Source organism: Ceratotherium simum, chromosome 16 (assembly GCF_057802395.1).
Source record: "Ceratotherium simum simum isolate JZ-2026a chromosome 16, ASM5780239v1, whole genome shotgun sequence".
Classification (NCBI taxonomy): Eukaryota; Metazoa; Chordata; class Mammalia; order Perissodactyla; family Rhinocerotidae; genus Ceratotherium; species Ceratotherium simum.
In genome coordinates, this window is record NC_141915.1 from 48,695,457 (window position 1) to 48,716,493 (window position 21,037).

The 21,037-nt window shown below is 46.7% G+C and overlaps 1 protein-coding gene across 1 annotated transcript in view; it reads right to left on the minus strand.

The window, feature by feature from the left end:
• The window catches only part of PRKCA (protein kinase C alpha), a 412,540-nt gene that overhangs the window by 18,775 nt on the left and 372,728 nt on the right, over window positions 1-21,037 (minus strand). Inside the window, exons 14-15 of the mRNA XM_004432678.3 lie at window positions 10,618-10,698; window positions 1,748-1,855 (exon numbers count right to left, since the gene is read on the minus strand). Coding sequence (XP_004432735.1) covers window positions 1,748-1,855; window positions 10,618-10,698 — 189 coding nt within the window. The remainder of the gene's footprint in view (window positions 1-1,747; window positions 1,856-10,617; window positions 10,699-21,037) is intronic.

The following is a 21,037-nucleotide window of genomic DNA, read 5'->3' on the forward strand; positions in this document are numbered from 1 at the left end:
CCATGCTGAGGCTGCGTCCCACATACAGCAACTAGAAGGATGTGCAGCTATGACATACAACTATCTACGGGGCTTTGGGGGGAAAAATAAATAAATAAATAAAATTAAAAAAATAATAAAGATATTACTATTTTATTTGTCAACTATACCTCAATAAAGCTGAAAAAGAAAAACGACAGGACTCACAAAAAAAAAAAAAAAAAAGGAGAAAGAGAGAATGCTGGATGACAGTGCCTTCCCTTTGTAGCTCTGCCTCCAGCTCTGACAGCGTGGACGCCTGGGCAGCGTCTCAGGATGCTTACCAAGAAACTCAGTGTCTTGCACAGAGTGACGCCAACTCACAAATACAGTGTGACAAGTATGGCCCTTTCTATGGTGATTTTCATGATAAGGAAAGGAGGAAGGAATCTGGGCCCACAGCCAAACGTACAAACTTAATCAGGCATCTTTATACACTATCTGTTTCGGGCTGCCATTTATACGTATATAAAAATATGTATCCAAAAAGGTATGTAATCACCAAAAATTGTGTGTACTAAAAGGATCATAGCCAGTATTACATATGATACTCTAACCAGCATCATATGCCTGTTTACTACCTAGACCAAAATATTATCAATCAAAGGCTCACAGACTGGAAAAATAAATGCTGTGATAAGGAAGGTGACCAGCTGATTTCAATGTGCTACCACAGGACTTGCCCTTGGAAGACACATGATAAATGCTTCCCAAATGATCAAACTCACCAGAAAATGTTAGGAGTGAGTTGTACTTCATCTTATTAAGTCTGAAAATAATTTTGCGACCTAAAAGTTGACTATTGAAAACCAACCAAGTCACAACCCCATGATTCCACTCCTGGGTACTTCCTCGACAGAAATGCATTCTGTTCCCCAAAACACATGACCCAGAAGGTTCGTGGCAGTTCTATATGGAACAGCTCCAAACCAAAGTGGAAACAACCCAAAGGATAGAATGGGTAGGTAAGCAGTAGAATGGATAAACTGGTTATGTTCATACAATGGAATGCTACACAGCAATACGAAAGATGGGACTACGACCACACGCAGCAATATGCAGAAATCTCATGGTCACAACGTTGAGGGAAAGAGGCCGTGTCCAGGGAGTGTCCACTGCAGGATTCCATTCGCGCAAAGTTCAAAACAAGCGAGACTGAGCCGTGCAGCTACAAGGGGCACTGCTTATCTCGGGGGTGGGGAGTGACTGCAAGATGGGATAAGAGGGGGCTTCCTGGGCGTTGGAAATGCTCTCTTTCTTGACCTCGCTGCAGTTGCATGGGAGTATTCATTTTGTGAAAATTCACTGATCTATACACTGATGATTCGTGCTTACTTCTGTATGATGTTACGTCTCAAAAAAAGGAGACGAACAAAGAACTAACCAAGACGTACCACATGAGGCAACAGAAGAGAACAAACATTTTCTAAAGGCCTGCGATTACTTCCGGTATCCCGCATGCAATTTTATGAGGTGGCCAGGAAACTGCAGCACAGTACCATTAGCTGACCGGGCCAGCGGTCCAGGAAGTAGTGGGGTTTGACTCCGTTCTCCAGGCCTCCACTTTCTCTACTATGCCCTGTATGTCACGAAGCTCCAGCCCTGGACGGCCGAAAGCAGTGGTGTGGGTTTGTGGTCTTTCTGCCATCTGTCTTAGAAGCGTGGGGATGGTATTTACCCTATTGACCCTCCTCGTCCATGATCATAAAAGGAACCCAAATCTACTTACTCCTTTGCAGATGGAAACAGCCTCCTTGGACAATGATTTGGGATAAGAAACGTTGTGCTCCATTATGGACTGAAACAGTTCATCTTCATCTTCGCCATCAAATGGGGGCTATTCCGGAAAAGAGAAAGATGGGAAAATATTCAGGCAGCGCCATATTAACACGGCACCTGAAGATCCAATTCGGCACCAAGAAACAGGCCGGGCTTCTAGGCACGCCGCAGGCTGCAGAGTTAGTTCACTTAACGTGCGGGTTTATTTGATTATCTTTAATTAGGTTGGCGGTTGTGTTTTTCATTTTTTCCTCTGTCCCTTTCATTATCTTGCCCTGGGCAACCCAAAGCAATCTTTAGGGAAAATGTTTCTGAGTAATGCTTTTAATGATTTGCAAATAAATTATAATTAATCCATTAATCTTGTAACTATATGTTAAAAAATCTAATTATGATCAAGTTAGGTTACAGATAACTTGGTGTTCAGAAGGTGGAGGCGGGTGGAGAATGCTAATGCCTTTGGGTTCTAAATATAGGGTGAAGGGGCTGTCAGAACACAGGCAAAGAGGACTCCCCAGGTTCAGGAATTCATACCAGGGCCCTTCTGACCCAACAAAGAGCTGCTGGGGGGGGGGGGAGCCTGCCGCCTGCATGGTGGCAGTGAGGGGGGTGTAGCTTCCACTGGACATCTCCCTGTCCTCTTCTACTGGGTTTGCAGTCTCCATGCGGAGAGCAGGACACATGGTGCACTGGGGGAGGTCATGGCTGTAAAGTCAGGTGGGTCTGCACCAGAATTCTAGCGCTACCAACCTCCTCGCTGGGGGCCCACAGGCAAGTGACTGACCTCTTCAAGACAGTTTTCCAATTTGTAAAATGGGGTTCCCTGGTGAGTCCAAAAAGCACATGATATTTTGTCTTGTACACAGTAAGCGCCCATAGAGGGTGCTTAGTGGTATTGGTATTGTCATTAAAGCAGACGAACTGTCTTAGAAGGGGCTGCTAGGATCCTCAGGAGGAACAGGTGAGTCAGGATGCCCTTCAAGCTTTGTCCTCCAGCATGACTTGAATCTTGAGAGGTCTAGTAAGTTACCTGTCACTCTGGCGGGACGGCACACAGCATAAGTGAGTTTATGGGAAATTTCTAACGTTCCCCTTTGGCTTAGCTAAACTTAAGCTTAGCATTAGAAAGGCAAACCAGGGTCAGCCCTATATAGAGAATCCACCTATGTTTAATCTTGTCGTATTTTCCTTCTCGTGGAAAAGAGGACTCATAGTCACTTTGGCCAACAGGGTTAGGGCTCAGATAATGACAGTCTGGCTTAAATTTAAATGATATCATGGACCAAAGAGAACTGTGCAGGAGTTACTAGGATATCCCTTCTTATCAAACATTTCCCGAGAGAGAGCAACTGAACCAAGTCCTCCCTCAACTGCGTCTCACAAATCGTCCCAACCTGTTCCTCTGACCCCCAACCCTCGTCCTCTCTGCTGACCCCAGCCCTAAACAGGAGTTGGGTGTGGAGTCAGCACACAGGAGCCACACTCACCCGAGGGAAAGATGCCAAGTCTATAAAGAACCCCACCTAGGGACCAGGCATGGGAGAACGAGGGGTTGGGTGATTAGCACCACTTTTTTTTTTTTTTTATCTAGGAATATAAATAAATAGGCCTCTTTTCCGGTTGTAAGTGCCTGGTGTAAAGAATGTTTAATTTGGTCGAAGCAGGCAGGTGGGTGAGGAGAACTACAAGTAGCCCGCCTGTGAATGACTCAGAGCAGAGCAGGGGCAGCCTGCATGGTGCGTTTCCATGGGCAGAAGTAACATGGCGTCTGGGATGCTCACAAGGCAAGGTAGTCGGGGGTACACACCTCACTGGGGAGTGTAGGCTGCAGATGGTCACCTGTGTCAGCAGGGGGATGTGTTACTTCCACATACAGAGAGCAGAGTAGGACAGGGTGGGGCTGTGGCTGCACCCGGCCAGGAGCTATGGTGGAGGCCGGTCCTACTGTCCATCCCACCACATCTTCTCTGCCTGATATCATACAACCTACTTCTTCTGAACACCTGTTACATGACACCTGCAAAACATCTCATTTTCCCTAAGAAGAGATCCATATATGTGGCCCAGGAGATTTTTGTACCGAAAATGAACACGTCGTGGTTTGTGCTCAGGGCTGTGAATTGCACACCTCCAGGGGGCCCCATTCACTCTGAATTTGCTATGTGTACTCTACAATGTCATAGTGCCCTGGGGGTGAGCAGGGCACAGGTTCTCCTTCTGGACATCCAATTGACACCTCATAGTGTGGCCCCTTAGGGCCACTGGTCAGGACAAGCTACATAATGTGCGGGTCTCAGTGCAAAATGAAAACGCGGGGCTCCTTATTTAAAAATTAATAATAATATCAAGATGGCAACAGCAGAGCACTAAAGCAAACGTGCAGGGCTCTTCGAGGTTGGGCACCGTTCGCCTTCACAGGCCGCAGGCCCACGAAGCTGGCCAAATGCGGTGTGCTTTGCTGAGTAAAGAAACAGCACCAGGAAGGTTCAACCAGCCCTTCTGACAATGCTCAAGTACTGGCAGCAGGAATGCGACACAGGCTGAGTCACAGACAACCCAAGCCAAAGGCCTAAGGAAACACACCTGGAATTATTTAGGTGTAAAGAGGCATTACGTTGCACGCCTAAGAGATACCTTCTCCAAAGAGAAACTCAAGTGAACCTTCCCCAGGAGCCTCTCTCAAGTGAGGCAGCGAGAAGATCCTTCCCATTTGAAGACCATTAGGTCAATGCACCTGCAGCCTTTCTTTCCCCTCCAATGGGGAAGACAGGAATTGGTTGGGGAACATTCTGTGCAGGGCACCGGCCTATCACACCTGTTTAACTGTGTCTTGACATGGCAACCAGCGTTGCCCCCGTGAGCTTCCCCACATATGCTAATTCCTGAAACGGATCCTGCTGTGTCAGGGATTAGGCCTCATCTACTGTGGGTCCAAGGAAGACTTTCACCACAAAGTCCTCCGTGTCCGTGTCCCAACTGAGGGCAGGATGCCTGGCTCCTGACACACCCCAGAGAGTATTCCTTAGAACATCAGTCCTACAGGATATTCCTAGGTCAAAGGGGGTACCTTATAACCCCTTCTGGAGAGTTGCAGTAACATTTACATTTTAAAGGCCCTGAGAAGTCCTGCAGTAAAGAAGTTGTTTAACCCGATGTGAATCATTACAGTCTGGGGTTGGAAGGATCCTCAGAGGCCCCTTAGGAATATCTGTTGCAATAAAATTCCTGAACTATAACAAAAGCCACAAGACCACATGTCCTGTGGCAGAGCCTCAGGGTTTCACCCCATGGTCCATCCCTGGGGGGTCCCAGGACTGAGGCTTCTCCTGTCAGCACATCCTGGGGAGGACACAGGCTTCTCCCCCTGAAGTACAGCTATCACCCGCCGTGAGTCTATCCAGCATCTGGGAGAGAGCAGCAGTAAGGACAACAGCAGTAGCAGTAACATCGACCTCTCAGGCTCTTCACTTTGCAGGCATCACTCACTCAATCCTCCAACAACCTTATGACGTAGGTCTATTAATCCCATTTTACGGGTGAGGTCACTGAGGTTCTGTTAAGTGCTTTGGCCAGGGTGACAGAGCCGGGGTGTCAAAGAACCAGGATTCAAACCCGGCATCCTGACGTCGGAGGCTGGGCTCCCAGCCGTGCTGAGCAATGCCCCTTCCCTATGCTCGCTCACCCGGGTAGGTGGACAAGGAGGGATGACCCCCAGCGCTGCTGCTGGTAGGGGTGAGCGGGAGGTGCTCGGCTGCGGGTCCACCCAGCAACGACGGAGGACTCCACATGGGGGAAGGCCATTTTGGTAAACTTGAAAAGGCTGATTCACATCCCGCACGACGGGTAGGGGGTAGTTCTGACAATCAAGACGGGGCACTCACCATGACCTGAGATGTTTCAGGTCACTGTGTGACAGTGACTGTCTCTAGGCTAGAGACCTGGCATGATTTCCCAGCCCTAATTTGGATTCTCTCTGGCTCGTGGCACATGTCCACTGTGGGTCAGCAGGGGTCACCCAGGGTCCCACGCTGATGGGGCTGCTGCCATCCTGGTCTTGCTCCAGCAGAAATGGAACAGGAGCTCTGGGGTGTCTTGCTCCCGCACTTAAGTGCTCCACCCTGGAGCACGTCCTCTCAGGTCTCATTCCTCAGAACTACTCACGCCCCGAACAATCACGGGTGAGCTGGGAGGTGCAATCCTACCATGAGCCAGAAGGGAGGAAGACCAGAAATACCTGGTGAACAGCAGTAACGACCATCACATTCAGAAAAGCTCCCTGGAGCCCTATTTTAAATCAAAATTATTGGGGCTGTCCCAGTGGCATAGCAGTTAAGTTTGTGCACTCTGCTTCCGCAGAGGCCCGGGGTTTGCAGGTTCGAATCCCGGGCGCGGACCTACGCATCACTCATCAGGCCATGTGTGGTGGTATCCCACACACAAAATAGAGGAGGATGGGCACAGATGTTAGCTCAGGGCTAATCTTCCTCAGCAAAAACAGGAGGGGTGGCAACAGATGTTAGCTCAGAGCCAATCTTTCTCACAAAAAAAATAAATTAAAATTATGTACTCTTGGGGGGAGGGGAGGTCCATAAAAGTAGCATCCATATTCCCTTTACCTAAACACAAGAAATTGCTCTCATTTTTCTGTGGACTCCTAGGCTTTTAATATCATTTTCAAATTATGACGCATAATTTGGAGGTCTTTGTTTTTCACGGACTGTTGTAAACACATTTTCTCTGTGGCCACCAGTGTTCCCAGATGAACGCTGCAGGGGTGATATACCATCAGAAACTGACTCATCTGTCCATGGGCACACTGACTATTGCTTCCAGGGCTGTATTCTAATAACTAATGACTATAAACATCTCTGTGCATCTCATTTTTTTCTTCTCTGAATTACTTCCTAAGAATAATTTCCCAGGTGTGGGGTTAGGCAGCCAAAGGATGTGGACATCTTTATGGCCCTTGTTAAGTCTCTCCAGCTCACCCTGGGAGCATTTTTTCAGGTAACTGCTTGCTCTCAGGCCTTGGTGGTGAAGGCAAGTTAGTGGTGAAAAGTTATAATTATATTCATTTTCCTTCCCAGGAATGCCAGCTACTGAACCTGGGGACCACGGGGGTGATGTGCTGCCGAGGTACTTAGCACATGACCCTTTTGGATTGCTTCTCTCTCCTCTTTCCCCCATTCCCATGATTAGTTTTAAATTTCTAAAAATCTGGACTCAGTGTTTCAAGTTAAGCTACCTGTTAACAAAAGTCTTGGCTTGGTGTACAAATTTTCAGAACTGGGGGTGCCCTCCTTAACAATATGTAATTTGTGAATTTTAAACAGACAAATGAGGGGTGATGGTTCAGATTTTCCAAAATGATTCCTAAATCACTTACTAGTAAGCGGTCTTCGGGGTGCTGCCATGTTTATTTGCAGATCACTGGTGACCAGGGGTGGGGGTGGGAGAGCCAAGGACAATTCAGGTTGAAGTTCTGGGATAAAGTACTCAACGCCGATTCACCAGGAATGAAGACAAGGTGTTAATAACGCTGGCAGAAGGGAGGGCTGGTCCCTTTATGATGAATACCCGGGAACACTTTGAGCCATAATATGTCATTAGAGTGCTGGGTAAACACTATTTGTGCCCGAGAGTAATCATATCTGTCAAGCAATTCAGGAACTGAAGACAGACTCAGGCTGTTTATACTTAACTACCCCCTCGGCTGCTGACCATAAATAAAGCAAATGAGAAGAAAATTGCAATAAACTTATCTTTTTCTGCTCATCTTCAGCCTTCTGTGATTAAAGAGGACAAACTTAGACCACAACGCCATCAACAACTTTACCATTTATCTTACTTTTCAATAACAGCATCTAGTCCCTCTGTGGGGTCTCTGAAGCCCCTGTAGCTTTGAGGGGCCGTGGGTAATACGTACAGGACCTTCATTATCCTTCCTGGGCTGAGTCACAGCCCAGGAACACGTTTATATCTGCACTGAGGAGTCAGAGAAAGACTAAGCAGGGGTGCTGATGCCAGTCCTGCGCTTGCAGCAGGCACAGCGAAGACTCAGAGGGACAATGGCTGTTATCCGTGCCCACCGTTGCACCGGAACGTGGGACGCCTTTAAGGTGTCACTTTTTATGAGTGTCATCATTTTCAACAGAGATGACGGAAATTTCAAGGGATCACGTGAGGCAGGCTAATTGACTCTGAGAAGCAGGATGGGAAAGGATGAAAAGGTGCCAGAATGTTTACAGAACTACTGGGTGCGGGGAGGGCCCTGCACTCAGTCGCTCAGTCAGGCACACGGAGGAGGTAAATCTTCAAGTCAGGGGCCTCAGGGCCAGTCTGCAAATGAGGCAGGACTTCAAAATGCAGCATTTCCCAAGCTTGCCCATGGGAAGCAAGCCCCAGGGCAATGAAGGGAATGCCGTCCCAGGTAGGCTTGGAGAGGAAGGAAGATGGGGATGGGGGTGCAGTGGGGGTGGGGAGTGACTCTGCTGCAGGCCTGGGTTCTGAAATTCTAGTCTCCTGCTGGCCAATGAGAGTCAGCTCATTTTCTCTCTTGTCAAGCGCCCTTGGAAACAGATCCTGGCTATTTCCACCCAACCAATTTCGTTTGCTGGAACATGCAAATGTGACTCTTAATGAAAGCAGTGTTTGTTTTCTGGACTCAAGAGTCAGGACATTCAAGTGGGATCAAGGAGGGGAACACAGCTTTTTGACTTCACTAACTGCATAGCTCCCAGGGGGCCGATAACTCAGTCAAATTTTATTGTCAAAATTCTAAAGAGGGGAAATGAACTTAAGGAGCAGGCAGACAACTCACTGACAGCCGTTCTATATAACTTGCTTTTTCATGTTTACAAACCGAGGTATTTGGCCTAAGAATGTTTTATTGGGTGAAAAAAAGCCCTAAATAAATAATACATAAACCACTTTTTAAATATCAATCAAGTCTTAACATCATTGAGAAATTATGACCACTTGTAGGCCAGTACCTTATATCTTCTAATATCTAAATGACTACTTTGGTGTCTAAAAGATATAAGACACAATGAAAGAGACACAAAGGTGAGATCATCCATGGTATCCCACCTCAGAGGGAAAGCCAATGGTCTTGTGATGATCCTCATGCCCACATGACCTGGTGCTGCCCCTTCCCCTCTGACCTCAGGCTTCCTACTTCCCTCTCTAGCCCACTCTGCTCCAGCCACACTGGCGGCTTCCTGCCCATTTCTTCACAACATAGCTGCAGGCTCTCACCCCAGGGCCTTTGCACTTGCTGTTCCCTCTGCCTGGAAGAGGGATATGCACATGGACATCCTCTCACTTCCTTCTGGTGTTAACTTGTTCTCTACCCGAGGCCCTCCCTGGCCATCCTAGCGAAAATTTCAACCCTCTCCCAACACTGTATCTTCTTTTCCTGCTTTGTTACTTTTCTTCTTAGCTTATCACTATTATATATTTTCCTTATTTAAATTGTCTCTCTCTTTCTCTAGACCGTAAGCTGCATGAGGGTAAGAATCTTTGTTTTGTTCACGGCTTTCACTATTCACATAGTAAGCATTCAATAAGTATGTGTTGAATGAATAAATGAGTCAATGGATGTAACATGTCAGAAAGAGTGACTTTTTCCCCCAGGAACAAAGATTCAAAGATTTCTTTGCAGGTAGCTCTGCTGCTCAACACCAGCATTTCTTTCCCTTCTCCCTTACTAAGGCTTTTGGCTATGGAGGGTCCAACTACCTGGCACTCGTAGTTGAGTGCTGGGAATTATAAAAAGCTGCCCACGACAGAATCATTTTTAGGTATAATGGCAGAGATCTGGTAGATGCTCACCAACCCTGCTTCCCTTGCTGAGCTCACAGGTACACCATCCTTCCCAGCCCTCTGCGTCTCAGTGGGGCCATGTGGCCAGCGGAATGCAGACAGGAGAGATGCATGCCACTTCCAGGCCTGGCCCCTAAAACACTCTGTGCAAGTGTCCTCCTGCTGTCTCTTCATCGGCTGCTTGAGTAAGGAGGATCCAGTGGAGGAATCAAAGGCCGTAAAAGATGGAGAAGCCCGGGTCCTTGAACGACTCCGTGGATCAGTGCTCTCCCTCCCCCCCCCTCCCCCCACAGAACTGTGCCAAGAACGTGAAACAAGCCTGTGTTGCATGTGAAGCCACTGGGATTTGGGGGTTGCTTGTTAGAGCAGCTAGTGTGACTTACCCCAATGATACAGATATTAAGTCCATTATATTAGAAAGTGCCACGCTAGGCAGTAATGCACTTGGTTATCTGATATATGTCACATCCCTAAGAGAAACCTAATTTGCCTTCTCTTAACCAGAAGTTCAGCCTCACTGGACTTTTGTGAAAATTACAGTGAACTGCCAAGGGTGAGATCAGGGAGATGGGGAAAAGCTATTAAAACCCTTCTTCAAGTTTAACTGTCTCCTTCCTTTAATAATAATACCGATTATACACATGGGCAGCAGCTGGGGTAATTTTTGCAGAAAAACTTGCAGGGAACCAGAACCCAACCCTAGTTCTGAGACACTGAAAACTTACAGAGGCCATTGTCATCAACGTGCAGGGGCTTTTGCGTATAAAGTGAAAGCTACGTTGTCTACACTCCAGGTTGTAGCTTTCAATTTGGTGTTTTTATGATCAGAAGATAATTTCTGTGCGTACTGAATATAATCCACTCTCTTTCTGAGTCGGGGAAGTGAGACCAGCATCAGCTCTACCACACGGCCAGGTCCTGCTCTCATGCCCAAACAGAGCTGAAGTATTCACATTATCCAGCAATAAACCAGCAAGAAAACGTAGCGAAACATACCTGCCCGGCCAGCATTTCATACAATAGGACGCCATAGGCCCACCAGTCCACGGATTTCCCATATGGCTGATAAGCGATTATCTGTGTAAAAACAAATACATCAATTACACTTAGTGGTCAATCAAACAGCCTGTGTTAGAACAGATAAGTCAAGCACGTAGGCATTTACACACTCAGTTCATGCAAATGAGGCGATGATAGTATCTGTCTTTGATTCCACACCAAGGGAAGAGTGCCCTTCGAATCACACACACCAAGAACTATCGCCCCGTGATTCACTGCCCAAAACCTGTTTGGGAACTCCTCTTCTGAATCCACCTGGAGATGCCACAGCACTGTCTGAGGTAGATGTAATTATCTTCATTGGTGAAAAACTTTGGACACTAAAGTAGATTTTAGTTTTTGGAAAAAGCCAGAGGTCATTCAGAGCAGGGGTCTGATAGATAAGATCAAACTATGTAACAGAGTTTTGCTAAAAGTAATAACGATGCTGATGCTGATGAAGAGGAGGAAGGAGGAGGAGGAATGACTAAAGTAAAAATTCCAGTTTTCTTGTGTTGTGCTTAGAGGTACAATGATGTCTGTGAATGACTGAAGTTTTAAAATGTGTTGAAAGAGGGGCCGGCCCCGTGGCTTGGCGGTTGCGTGCGCGCGCTCCACTGCTGGCGTCCCGGGTTCGGACCCCGGGCGCACCCTGACGCACCGCTTCTCCGGCCATGCTGGGGCGATGTCCCACATACAGCAGCTAGCAGGATGTGCAGCTATGACATGCAACTATCTACTGGGGCTTTGGGGAGAAAAAGAGAAAAAAGAGGAGGATTGGCAATAAAAAAAAAAACATATATCTATAAAATGTGTTGAAAGAGATATAAAATATAACAAGCAAATGTAATATCTGGACCTTGTCTGAATCTTGATTCAAACCAACCATTTAAAAAAATTGGGAAAATTTAAAAATGGTCTTGATATTAGATGATACTGAGCGATTACTGGTAATGTTGTTAGGTGGGATAAATGGTATGGTGATTAGTTAAAAAGTGTCCTTTTCAGTTAGAGAGGAGTGTATTTATGAGTGAAACGTATGAGAGATGAAGTATCTGTGGGTGAAGTGTCATGATCGTATATTTGTTTTAAATACTTTAGTAAAATAGATGGGGGAGGAACAGATGAAATGAGTTGGCAAGATGTAGGCACCGTTGAAGCTGGGTGATGGCCCCACAGAGACCTTTCCCTCTCCTCCCTCTACTTGCTGGCTGTCAGAAGAGATTAACTCTACAACCCCCCCCTTGTGAAAGGGAGTAATGCTGATCTGAATTTTTTTATTTTTCTTTGTGAGGAAGATTGGCCCTGAGCTAACAACTATGCCAGTCTTCCTCCATTTTGTACGTGGGATGCCTCCACAGCACGGCTTAATGAGCGATATGTAGGTCCACGCCCAGGATCCGAACCCGTGAACCCCGGGCCACTGAAGCGGAGCACGCGAACTTAACCACTACGCCACTGGGCCAGCGCCTGATCTGAATTTCTAAGTGTGGGATGGCTTATTAGAACACTGGCTTTGCTGCCTCACAGGCAGGCTGTGCCCGAAATGCACACAGTTCCCAGCCCCGTGGATCCCGCCCCAGGATTCGAGGTGAAGATACCCTAACAGGTACTCAGCTCGACCATTCTGCCACTTTGCATACAAATTTGACTTTGAAATGTTCTAGCATATTTTTTAATGGCCCACTATGTCTAATCAAACGTCCTGAGACATAAGCAAACTTCCTGCATGTCTCCCCGTCTCCATCTCTTTAACGTAGCACTAATATTTCTCCCTGCAGAACGAGAAACCCAGGCTCCTGTGGCTTGCCTCCGTGTGGGTGGCAGCAAGGGGCTGCACGCTTGGATTTGGCAGCTTTATGGCTCATTTCCTTGACAAGAAAATGATAATCAAAGGAACCTACAAGGAGGCCTTAATTTCTTTTTAAAGCTACATTTGTTCTTTTCTGCAAACTTGGAAAATACACGCACAGAAAGCACAAAAACCTACCAAAATGGGTCTCTAATTTATCACCTGATGACATGAAATGATGCATGTCATTCTAGTTCCCAGACAGAAAATGACCGGATCAAAGCCTGTCTAGCAAGCAGAACAAGAGCAGAAATTCTCTTTGGGAGAATAAGAGCACCCTTGCCGAGCACCTGCTATACATCAGATGCTCTACACGCATTCTGTATAATCCGAAGAGGCAGAAAGTATTATTATTCCCATTTTATAGGGGAGAAAACTGAGGTGCAAAAAGCTTAAGAGACTTGCCCGAAGCCAATCAGTTAATAAGTGGTGGTCTGAATATTGACATATCTGTTTTAAAAATGCAACTGGATGGCTTTCAGATGTATGTAATCACTCATATTGAGATTAATAAAATATTAGTCAAAGGGCTTTGAGAATTATTTTAAAGAGATCTGAAATCATCGGTTCCAACTATATTTCAAAAGCACTTGAATAAAATCTGTTCTTGTAACTATATTAACACCAGTCCCTGCAATCTATTTTTATTAATCAGTATCTTTGTTTTTAACACAAGCCGAGCCGAGGCACCATGCTGCTGTGTGAATTATCAGGCTGAGGAGCAGTGCGGGCTGAACCTCACACTTTATTTCACATTCTATATTCCACAAGTATCCAAGCAGTGTTCCCAACCAGACCCCTCTACTTGGGAGGTGGAAAATGGCACCCGAGTTTGGAAAGCTGCCAGAATTGAAGGGTGTGGAAACCCTGTTTCTGGTGAGAGTGATTCACAAATCCTAAAAGCCATGGTCACCTGGATTTCTGTGGTTCTTTTGACTCTACATCAACTTTGGTCCAACTTGCTTTTCATTTTCTGTTTCCACAGCATTAAACTTATGGCCCTGTGGATAACACCCTCTCCTTCCTCCAAGGCTTACGAAAGCAGAATGTCAAATGCCAAGGGCTCGTTTTTCTTGGCGATAGCGTTCGTCAGTCTCCAGAGCCCGCCAGCCCAGCCATTGGGCCGGGATTACAGTGACTCGGAACACTGTGGTCCCTTCAACTGGAATAATAGGACGGGCTCTAGAATTTAGCTGGAGCATTTCCTCCTGGAGAAGTTTACAATCTGTCACCCCTGGCTTGTGCACTAGATGAAATGTGAATATTCTTCCCTCAATGATCAGCTGCTATTAATAAAACCTCCAATTATCTAAAATCTCACTGCAAAAGGGAAATAGTGTTAGAGAGCCCCATTTAAAGACAAACATTTAGATACACATGATTTAGGATGCTGATTACACTATCCCTTGTGTGCTACCTACCACCGTCCAACACAGTAGCCACTAGCCACATATGGCCACTGGGCATTTGAAACGTGGCTAGTGCAAACTGAGATGTGCTGTGAGTGTAAAATATAGATCACATTCCGGAGCCTTAGTACCAAAAAATACAAAGTTTCTCAGTAATAATTTTTTATTTTGGATATATTGGGTTAAATAAAATATATTAAAATTAATTTCACCTATTTCTTTTTTAACTTCTTAACATGTGGCTGCTAAATGCTCTTGGCTTGCATTTTATTTCTATTGGAACATGCTGGTCTAGACCCTCTCACTGGCTCCTACAGTCCATTCTGGTCCCCCAGGTCTTGTTGGCCCAGGGAGCCAGCTGTGGGTTGAGGACCAGGCTCAGAGACCACAGAATGGATGGTGAGGCTCTCTCATGTCTCTCTGCAATGGGGACAGGAGCAGGTGTCCCTGGCACTTGTGGAACAGTGAAGGCTTGCAGCCAAGCCTGGGGGCTGCCTCACATCCTGAAGCCCTGGGCAGGGGACCGCGCTGCCAATGTGGTTTCCCATAGCAGAGAAACTCACAAAAGGAGAAGCAGACTTGGCAAGAAGGGCTCCGAGTTGGCAGATCTCCCTGCTGCACAGGGGAGGTTGAACTTGAGCTTCAAAGACAGACTTCCAACATGGCCACTGTCATTCAGTCTTACTGCTATTTGTCATTATGATCATTATTATTATAGTTACATGAGCCAATTGCTTGGCAGGGGGGAATGTCAGGATGTTACAAATGGCTGCCTGTCTTGTAAAAGTGAGACATGAATGAGCTTTCTCCTAGCCTGGGCGCAGGACCAGGAATGAAAGGGGCCAGGAACAGCTTCTCATCTCTTACTAGGTGAAAGGCCCACAGTGGCTGGAAGGATGCTGCTCTAAGGCCACCCATCCTTCCACCCTCTGCCGGGGCTACACACTTGAAGGCCTCCCAAAGAGGATGGGGCTTCAGAAGCTCTCTGGGAGAACTTAGGGGCAGCATGGTGAGGTTTTAGATGCTACTGGCAATAGCAACAATTCTGTAACTCACATCACTATCACCACGTTCACTACCTGCCAGGCTCTTTAGCTCTGCTAGCTCTTGTAGCCCTCACGACACTCTTATGGGGTAGAAGCATCCCATTTCAAAGGAAACAAGGTACAAAGAGGTTAAGCAGCTTGCCTGAGGTTACATGGCTAGGCAGTGGCAAAGCTGGGATTTGAACCCTGGTGTCCCGGCCTTGGCATCCACATTTTTGATCATTTTTCTATATTGAAGGCTCATCAGCACTTGACCTAGTGTGGTTCCTAGGCAGCTATGGTGGGAACCGGCCCAGTGAAGGCAACTCTTGCCGAAAGGGGTTCAAATGCTTAACAGGATCAAAACAGCCAAGATGCCCACTTCGCTCAGGAACTCTGTTCTGAAAGCACTGTCTAGAAGGACCCCACGAGACTGTAACATGTGTGCAAGGGGACGCACTCTCCCACTCTTGGTTGTACTTTCACTGAACTCCTCTCTTCATTTTCACGTTATATTCACTCGCCAAACCTCCAGAGCCCACTCTCAAAGAAATGGCCTGACCGCCAAAGGCTCTTTCCAGGCTGTGATGACAAAATAACACTGGCCTTTATGCATAAAACATGCTCAAGTCCTTTTACTGTCTCAGGGAAACAAAGAATCTCTCGTCCTCTCATCAAAAATAAAAATATTTCATTTTAATGGAAAAATTATAGTTTTGAAAGATGTCATAAACTCCCAAGGATAGAACTCGGGACACAAGAGGCATTCCTCACAGACATGGTTGGCAACACTGACATGTCAAAACGGTACCATTTGGGAAGAAAGAAGATGAGCTGGAGCGTTTTCTGGGTGTTCTCTTCTGACAGCTGGAACCCTGAGTTCACTAACCGTCTCCTCCACTCCCTCTCTCCTCTGGGGCCCATAACCCCAGAGCCACACAGCTCCTGGAGCCTTTGCCCCGTTATATTGAGACTGCTTATCTGCCCCCACTCCACCCCAGACTCTTCCCCAGCAGGGGCCGGGCCACCCTCCTGTGCACCCAGCACCAGGACCACGCCCAGCACAGCAGACACGCCATAAGGTTGCGCTGGAGAAACGAGTGGATCTGATTCAAGGCCTCTCCATAGAAATCACTGAGCTCTTAAATGCAAAAGCGAAAAAGCGCATAGGATTGCTGGATTGCTAAGGCTGGAGGGGGCCTTAGAGATGATTTAAAAGTGTCTTCAGGGTTCTGAAGAAGAAACTGAGGCGCAGAGTAGCTAAGTGGCTTGCTTGAAGGTCACTGGGCTGGTTAGTGGCATGGTCTCCTGACTGTGTCCTCTTCCTGCAGCACCAAGCTTAAACCAGAGTGTGATAAAGAGGAAGCATCATGGGGGCTAAGGGTGAGGCGCCCCCAACTCTCAGCCAAGATGCCTCCCAACCAAACCCCTTTCGGGCAGCACATCCACGCCCAGAACACCAAGAGCTGCCACATGGAAAGAATACTGCAGTGAGAACCTGACTGCTGGAGACCAGCTCTGCCATGTGGGAGCTGTGTGACCTTGGGCAAGATGCTTAGCCTCTCTGAGCTTCTGCTTCCTTAGATGTGATATTGGAATTCCAGCACCAACCTGGCAAGTATGTGGTAGGGGATTAAATGGCATCATGTACAGCAAAATGTGTTTATTGCAGGTGAGTTGGATAGATATATCTCCTAACATACTACCTAACATCAGAAATTAGAACTGGCCCCCAGGTGTGGCAGGCAGGTGAAAGTGACTCGAGGCAATAAGCTAAACCTGGCTCCCAGGAGGACACAGGAGCCCTTCTGGTACGAGAGATAATATTAATAATATCTACAAAACACTCTGAAATGATTGTAGGCACCTGGAAATTCTCGGTCAACACTGAACTTTCCATTCATTCTTTCAGCAAATATTAGCTTACTATGTGCTGGACACTGATTTAGGCATGGGGCACAGAAATGAATATAACAGATGTAAAAATCCCCTTCTCAGGCAATTAAGTTTGACCAGAGCAGCAAAACTTCAGGTTCCTCTTTTTTCATGGTATTAATACACCCTCCCACGTCCTCCTTCCCTCGCTGCCACCCATTATGGCTAATTGTACATTTCTTTGGACTGGGTACTCTACTAGGCACAGCGATTACAAATCTAACCGGGCAGACAGACTCGAAAACAGATACATACACTAAAACGTGTATCTTACATCAAGGGTCTTAGTCCATCACGTGAGAAATGTCTGCAGTATTTGAAATCTTTGGACAAAATGCATTATATAAATACGTATAAAGAAAATGACCACAAGATGAAAATGGAAAGTCTGGAGTCCAAACTATGTATGTTCTATTTATATAAAAACTGTGCTCTATCTAGGACTGGAGAGAACAGGAAATGACTTCCCAAAAAGTAACAAAAGTGCCTTAAAATCTATTCATAGTAACCACCTCTTCTACCCCCCTGGTTGTTCCGTTTATACTGAGAATGGAAAGCAAGTGGCAGGACGGCCGAAGTGCTCCCCCAAAAGGGCAGAAGAGGATCGACTGGCAGGAAAATGGTTTGTAATGATTAACGCTGGCTTTAAATAGCAAATAGTACAAAAGAAAAAAAGACAGGAAGAAAGGAAAGAGAGAGGGAAGGAGGAAGGGAAGGGAAAAGCTAAGCTCAGAGCCTGCTGATTACAGACCCTATTCCCAGTTCCATCCCGGACTCTCATTTAGAAGGGAAAGGCTACGCAGGCTGTATTTTTGTAATTAATATTTTTTTTAAAGAGAAGTTTTAGGTTCACAGCAAAATTGAATGGAGAGTAGCGAGTTCCCACATACGTCCTGTCCCCATATGTTCAACCTCCCCCATGATGGACATCCCTCATCACAGTGGTACATTAGTTACAACCCATCAACCTACACTGACACATTATTATCACCCGAAGTCCACAGTTGACGTTAGGGTCCACTCTTGGTATTGTACATTCTACGGGTTTGGACAAATGTATCTGCCATTGTAGCACTGTACAGAATGGTTTCACTGGCCTCAAAATTCTCTGTGCTCTGCCTAGCCATCCCTCCCCCACCCCACCCTCTGGCAACCATTAATCTTTTTTACTGTCCCTATAGTTTTGCCTTTTCCAGAATGTCATATAGTTGGAAGCATACACTACACAGCCTTTTCAAATTGGCGTCTTTCACTTAGTAACATGCACTCGAATTTCCTCCATGTCTTTTCATGACTTGACAGGTTATGTCCGTTTAGCACTGAATAATATTCCATTATCTAGACGTACCACAGTTTATTTGTCCACTCATCTACTGCAGGTCATCTTGGTTGGTTCTCAGTTTTGGCAATTATGAATACGGCTGCTATACACATCTGTGTGCAACTGTTTGTGTGGACATAAATTTTCAGTTCATTTGAGTAAATACTTAAGAGCACGAATGCTGGATTGTATGGTAAAGACTATATTTAGCTTTGTAAGAAACCGCCAAATTGTCTTCCAAAATGGCTGTACTAATTCTGAAGGAGCCACAAGTAAAATTCTGAATAAAGTGCCAACCTTTTGATCTGGAAGAAAGATGCCCCCTGCACCTGGTGTTTCTCTGAGTCTGGAACGTGTACTAGGGAGTTGTGGGATGAGATTTTCCGTGCTTCTCAGTGAGGCCTTAATAATACTGGTTACGTGGTGAGACAGCATTCCTATTACAAGTCTGCGTAATTCTTCCAAGTAATCTCGATTCTCTTACTTGGGCTAATCTCTCTCCAGCTCCTCTGTAACCTTTGCTGGCCATGGAAGAAATCAGGGAGGTGACAGTGAAATGACTGGGGTTGGGAAAACACCGTCCTAATTGACCTGGTCACCCAGCCTCTTCAGCCCAACACCCAACGAACTTCTATAATTTCCTGTTACACCAAGGAAATCAAACATCTCTTTAGATTCTCTCTCTTCTCCCAACCTGATATGTTCAAGAAGCTCCTTAATAGACAGATACACTAAGAATATAACATTAACAATAACAGAGGTCAAACTTGAATCCAACCTATCCCCGAGCACAGTCCTTCAGCCGCACTGTGCTGGGCACTACTCCTATTTACCACTGGGGAAGTCGAGGCACAGCAAGGTCAAGAGTCTTGACGCACAGCGGGGATGTGATAGAGTCAGGGTTCAACCTGGCTCTAGCTTTCCCTCTCTCATGGCGCCCTCCCTGTGTAAGAGGAGCTGGGAATGGGACAAGGACATCTGAGATGCTGCCTCTGACCTCAGACCCTCCTTCCTGTTCTGCTTGGTAAGAGAAACAATGATGTTGATTGGTAATATATAATATACATCCTGGTTTACAACGTAACTTACTTGGCCCAAACCCAGGACTCTACACCGACCTTGGGATGGGCTGTCTCTAACATTTGTGGGGTGGGTGAGGATGCTGGGGTGAGAGTAACTGAGGCCCACATACCATATGTCTAAATACATATGTTACAAATCAAGCTAACCGAGTGTTAAATACAGCATGTTCTCTCCCATCTCTACCATCTTGACACATGTGCCTTCCATGTCAGTCTGCTCAGGCTGCCATAGCAGAATACTACAGGCTGAGTGACTTAAATCACAGACATTTATTTCTCACAGTTCTGGAGGCTGGAAGTCCAAGATCAAGGTGCTGGCAGAGGTGGTTTCTGGTGAGGCCTCTCTCCTCAGCTGCAGACAGCAGCCTTCTCCACGTGTTCTCACCTGGCCTTTGCTCCGTGCACATGCACTCCTGGTGTCTCTTCACCTTCTCATAAGGATGCCAGTTCTATCAGATTAGAGCCCCACACCAATGACCTCATTTAACCTTAATTACCTCCTTAAAGGCCCTATCTCTACATACAATCACATTAAGGATTAGGGCTTCAACAGATGGATTTAGAGGGACATAGGTCAGTCCATAATACTTCCCAACAACCTGGAAGGCCAGGTTTGACTTTAGAATTCATGGACCCTTAGACTCCACTCCAGTATGTGGAGACCTGGCTCACTCCACTTCTCTTCCCAGTCCCTCTTCATCACATCTATGAAGAGCCTTGTGTACTCCACCTGCATGTCCAAGCTCTGTCCCACTGTCCCCTGCAAACAGCCACCCACTGACCTCTCCACTGGACACAGGAGTGCACACACCAGCAGGATGGTGTCCCTCAGAAGAATGGCTCTGGGGAAGAGGCCCACGTGGGTCCTGGAAGGGAATTCTCAAGCCCTGGGTGGGCATGTCCCTTTGGCCCTGCAGACCCCTAACCCTACAGGGAGAGCAAAGGCTGGAGGAGAGCCCTCTAATGTAGGGGGCAGCAAACCACAGCCAGTGGGCCACACCCAGCCTGCCTCCTGTTTGTGTATAGCCTGTGAGCTAAGCATGGTTTTAAAATTTTTAAATGTGAAATGAAAAATGTAAAAAAGACTATCAGCCTTTTGGCAGGAACAGTTGCTCACTATTGCCTCTTGGCAAAATCTAAAATTTAGATTAAGGCAAAGCTTAAAATATTTACTGTCTAGCCCTTAGCAGAAAAAGCTGGCTGATCCCAGCTCTAAAACAGGGGCAGGGGCCCCTCTTGCCTAGGTCTTCAGCACCTTTGAGACTTCCCTCTTGTGGGTGCCATGTGGAGGATCCTTCCTCGGCCAACACAGAGCCCAAAACTGGCTGCGGTGCAGGACTATCTCCAAAGATGGCTGCAGCACACCTTCCTGTCCTGTATGCCCCCTTGCAGTGTGACAATGCCACTCCTCCCACCAAGATGTGGCATTTATGTAGCCTCTCCTAGAAACTGTGCTGGCTCTGGGATTTGCTTTGACCTGCAGAATGTGGTGGAAACAACACAGTTATGTTCTAGGCCCAGCTTAAGGGGCTTCGTGTCTTCCGTTTTTGCCCTCCTGGGAGCTAGCCACTACGTCAAGAAGCTCTGGATAAACTACTGAATGATGAGAGACTGCATGGAAAGATAGACCACGTACTGGAGAACCCATGGGGCCTTGGCCAAGAGCCAACAGCCCGAGGCCATCTCGGACCCTCTAGCACCAGCAGAGACACGGTGGCGACACTCCCAGCAGCGGGAAGGAGCCAGCCCTGCTG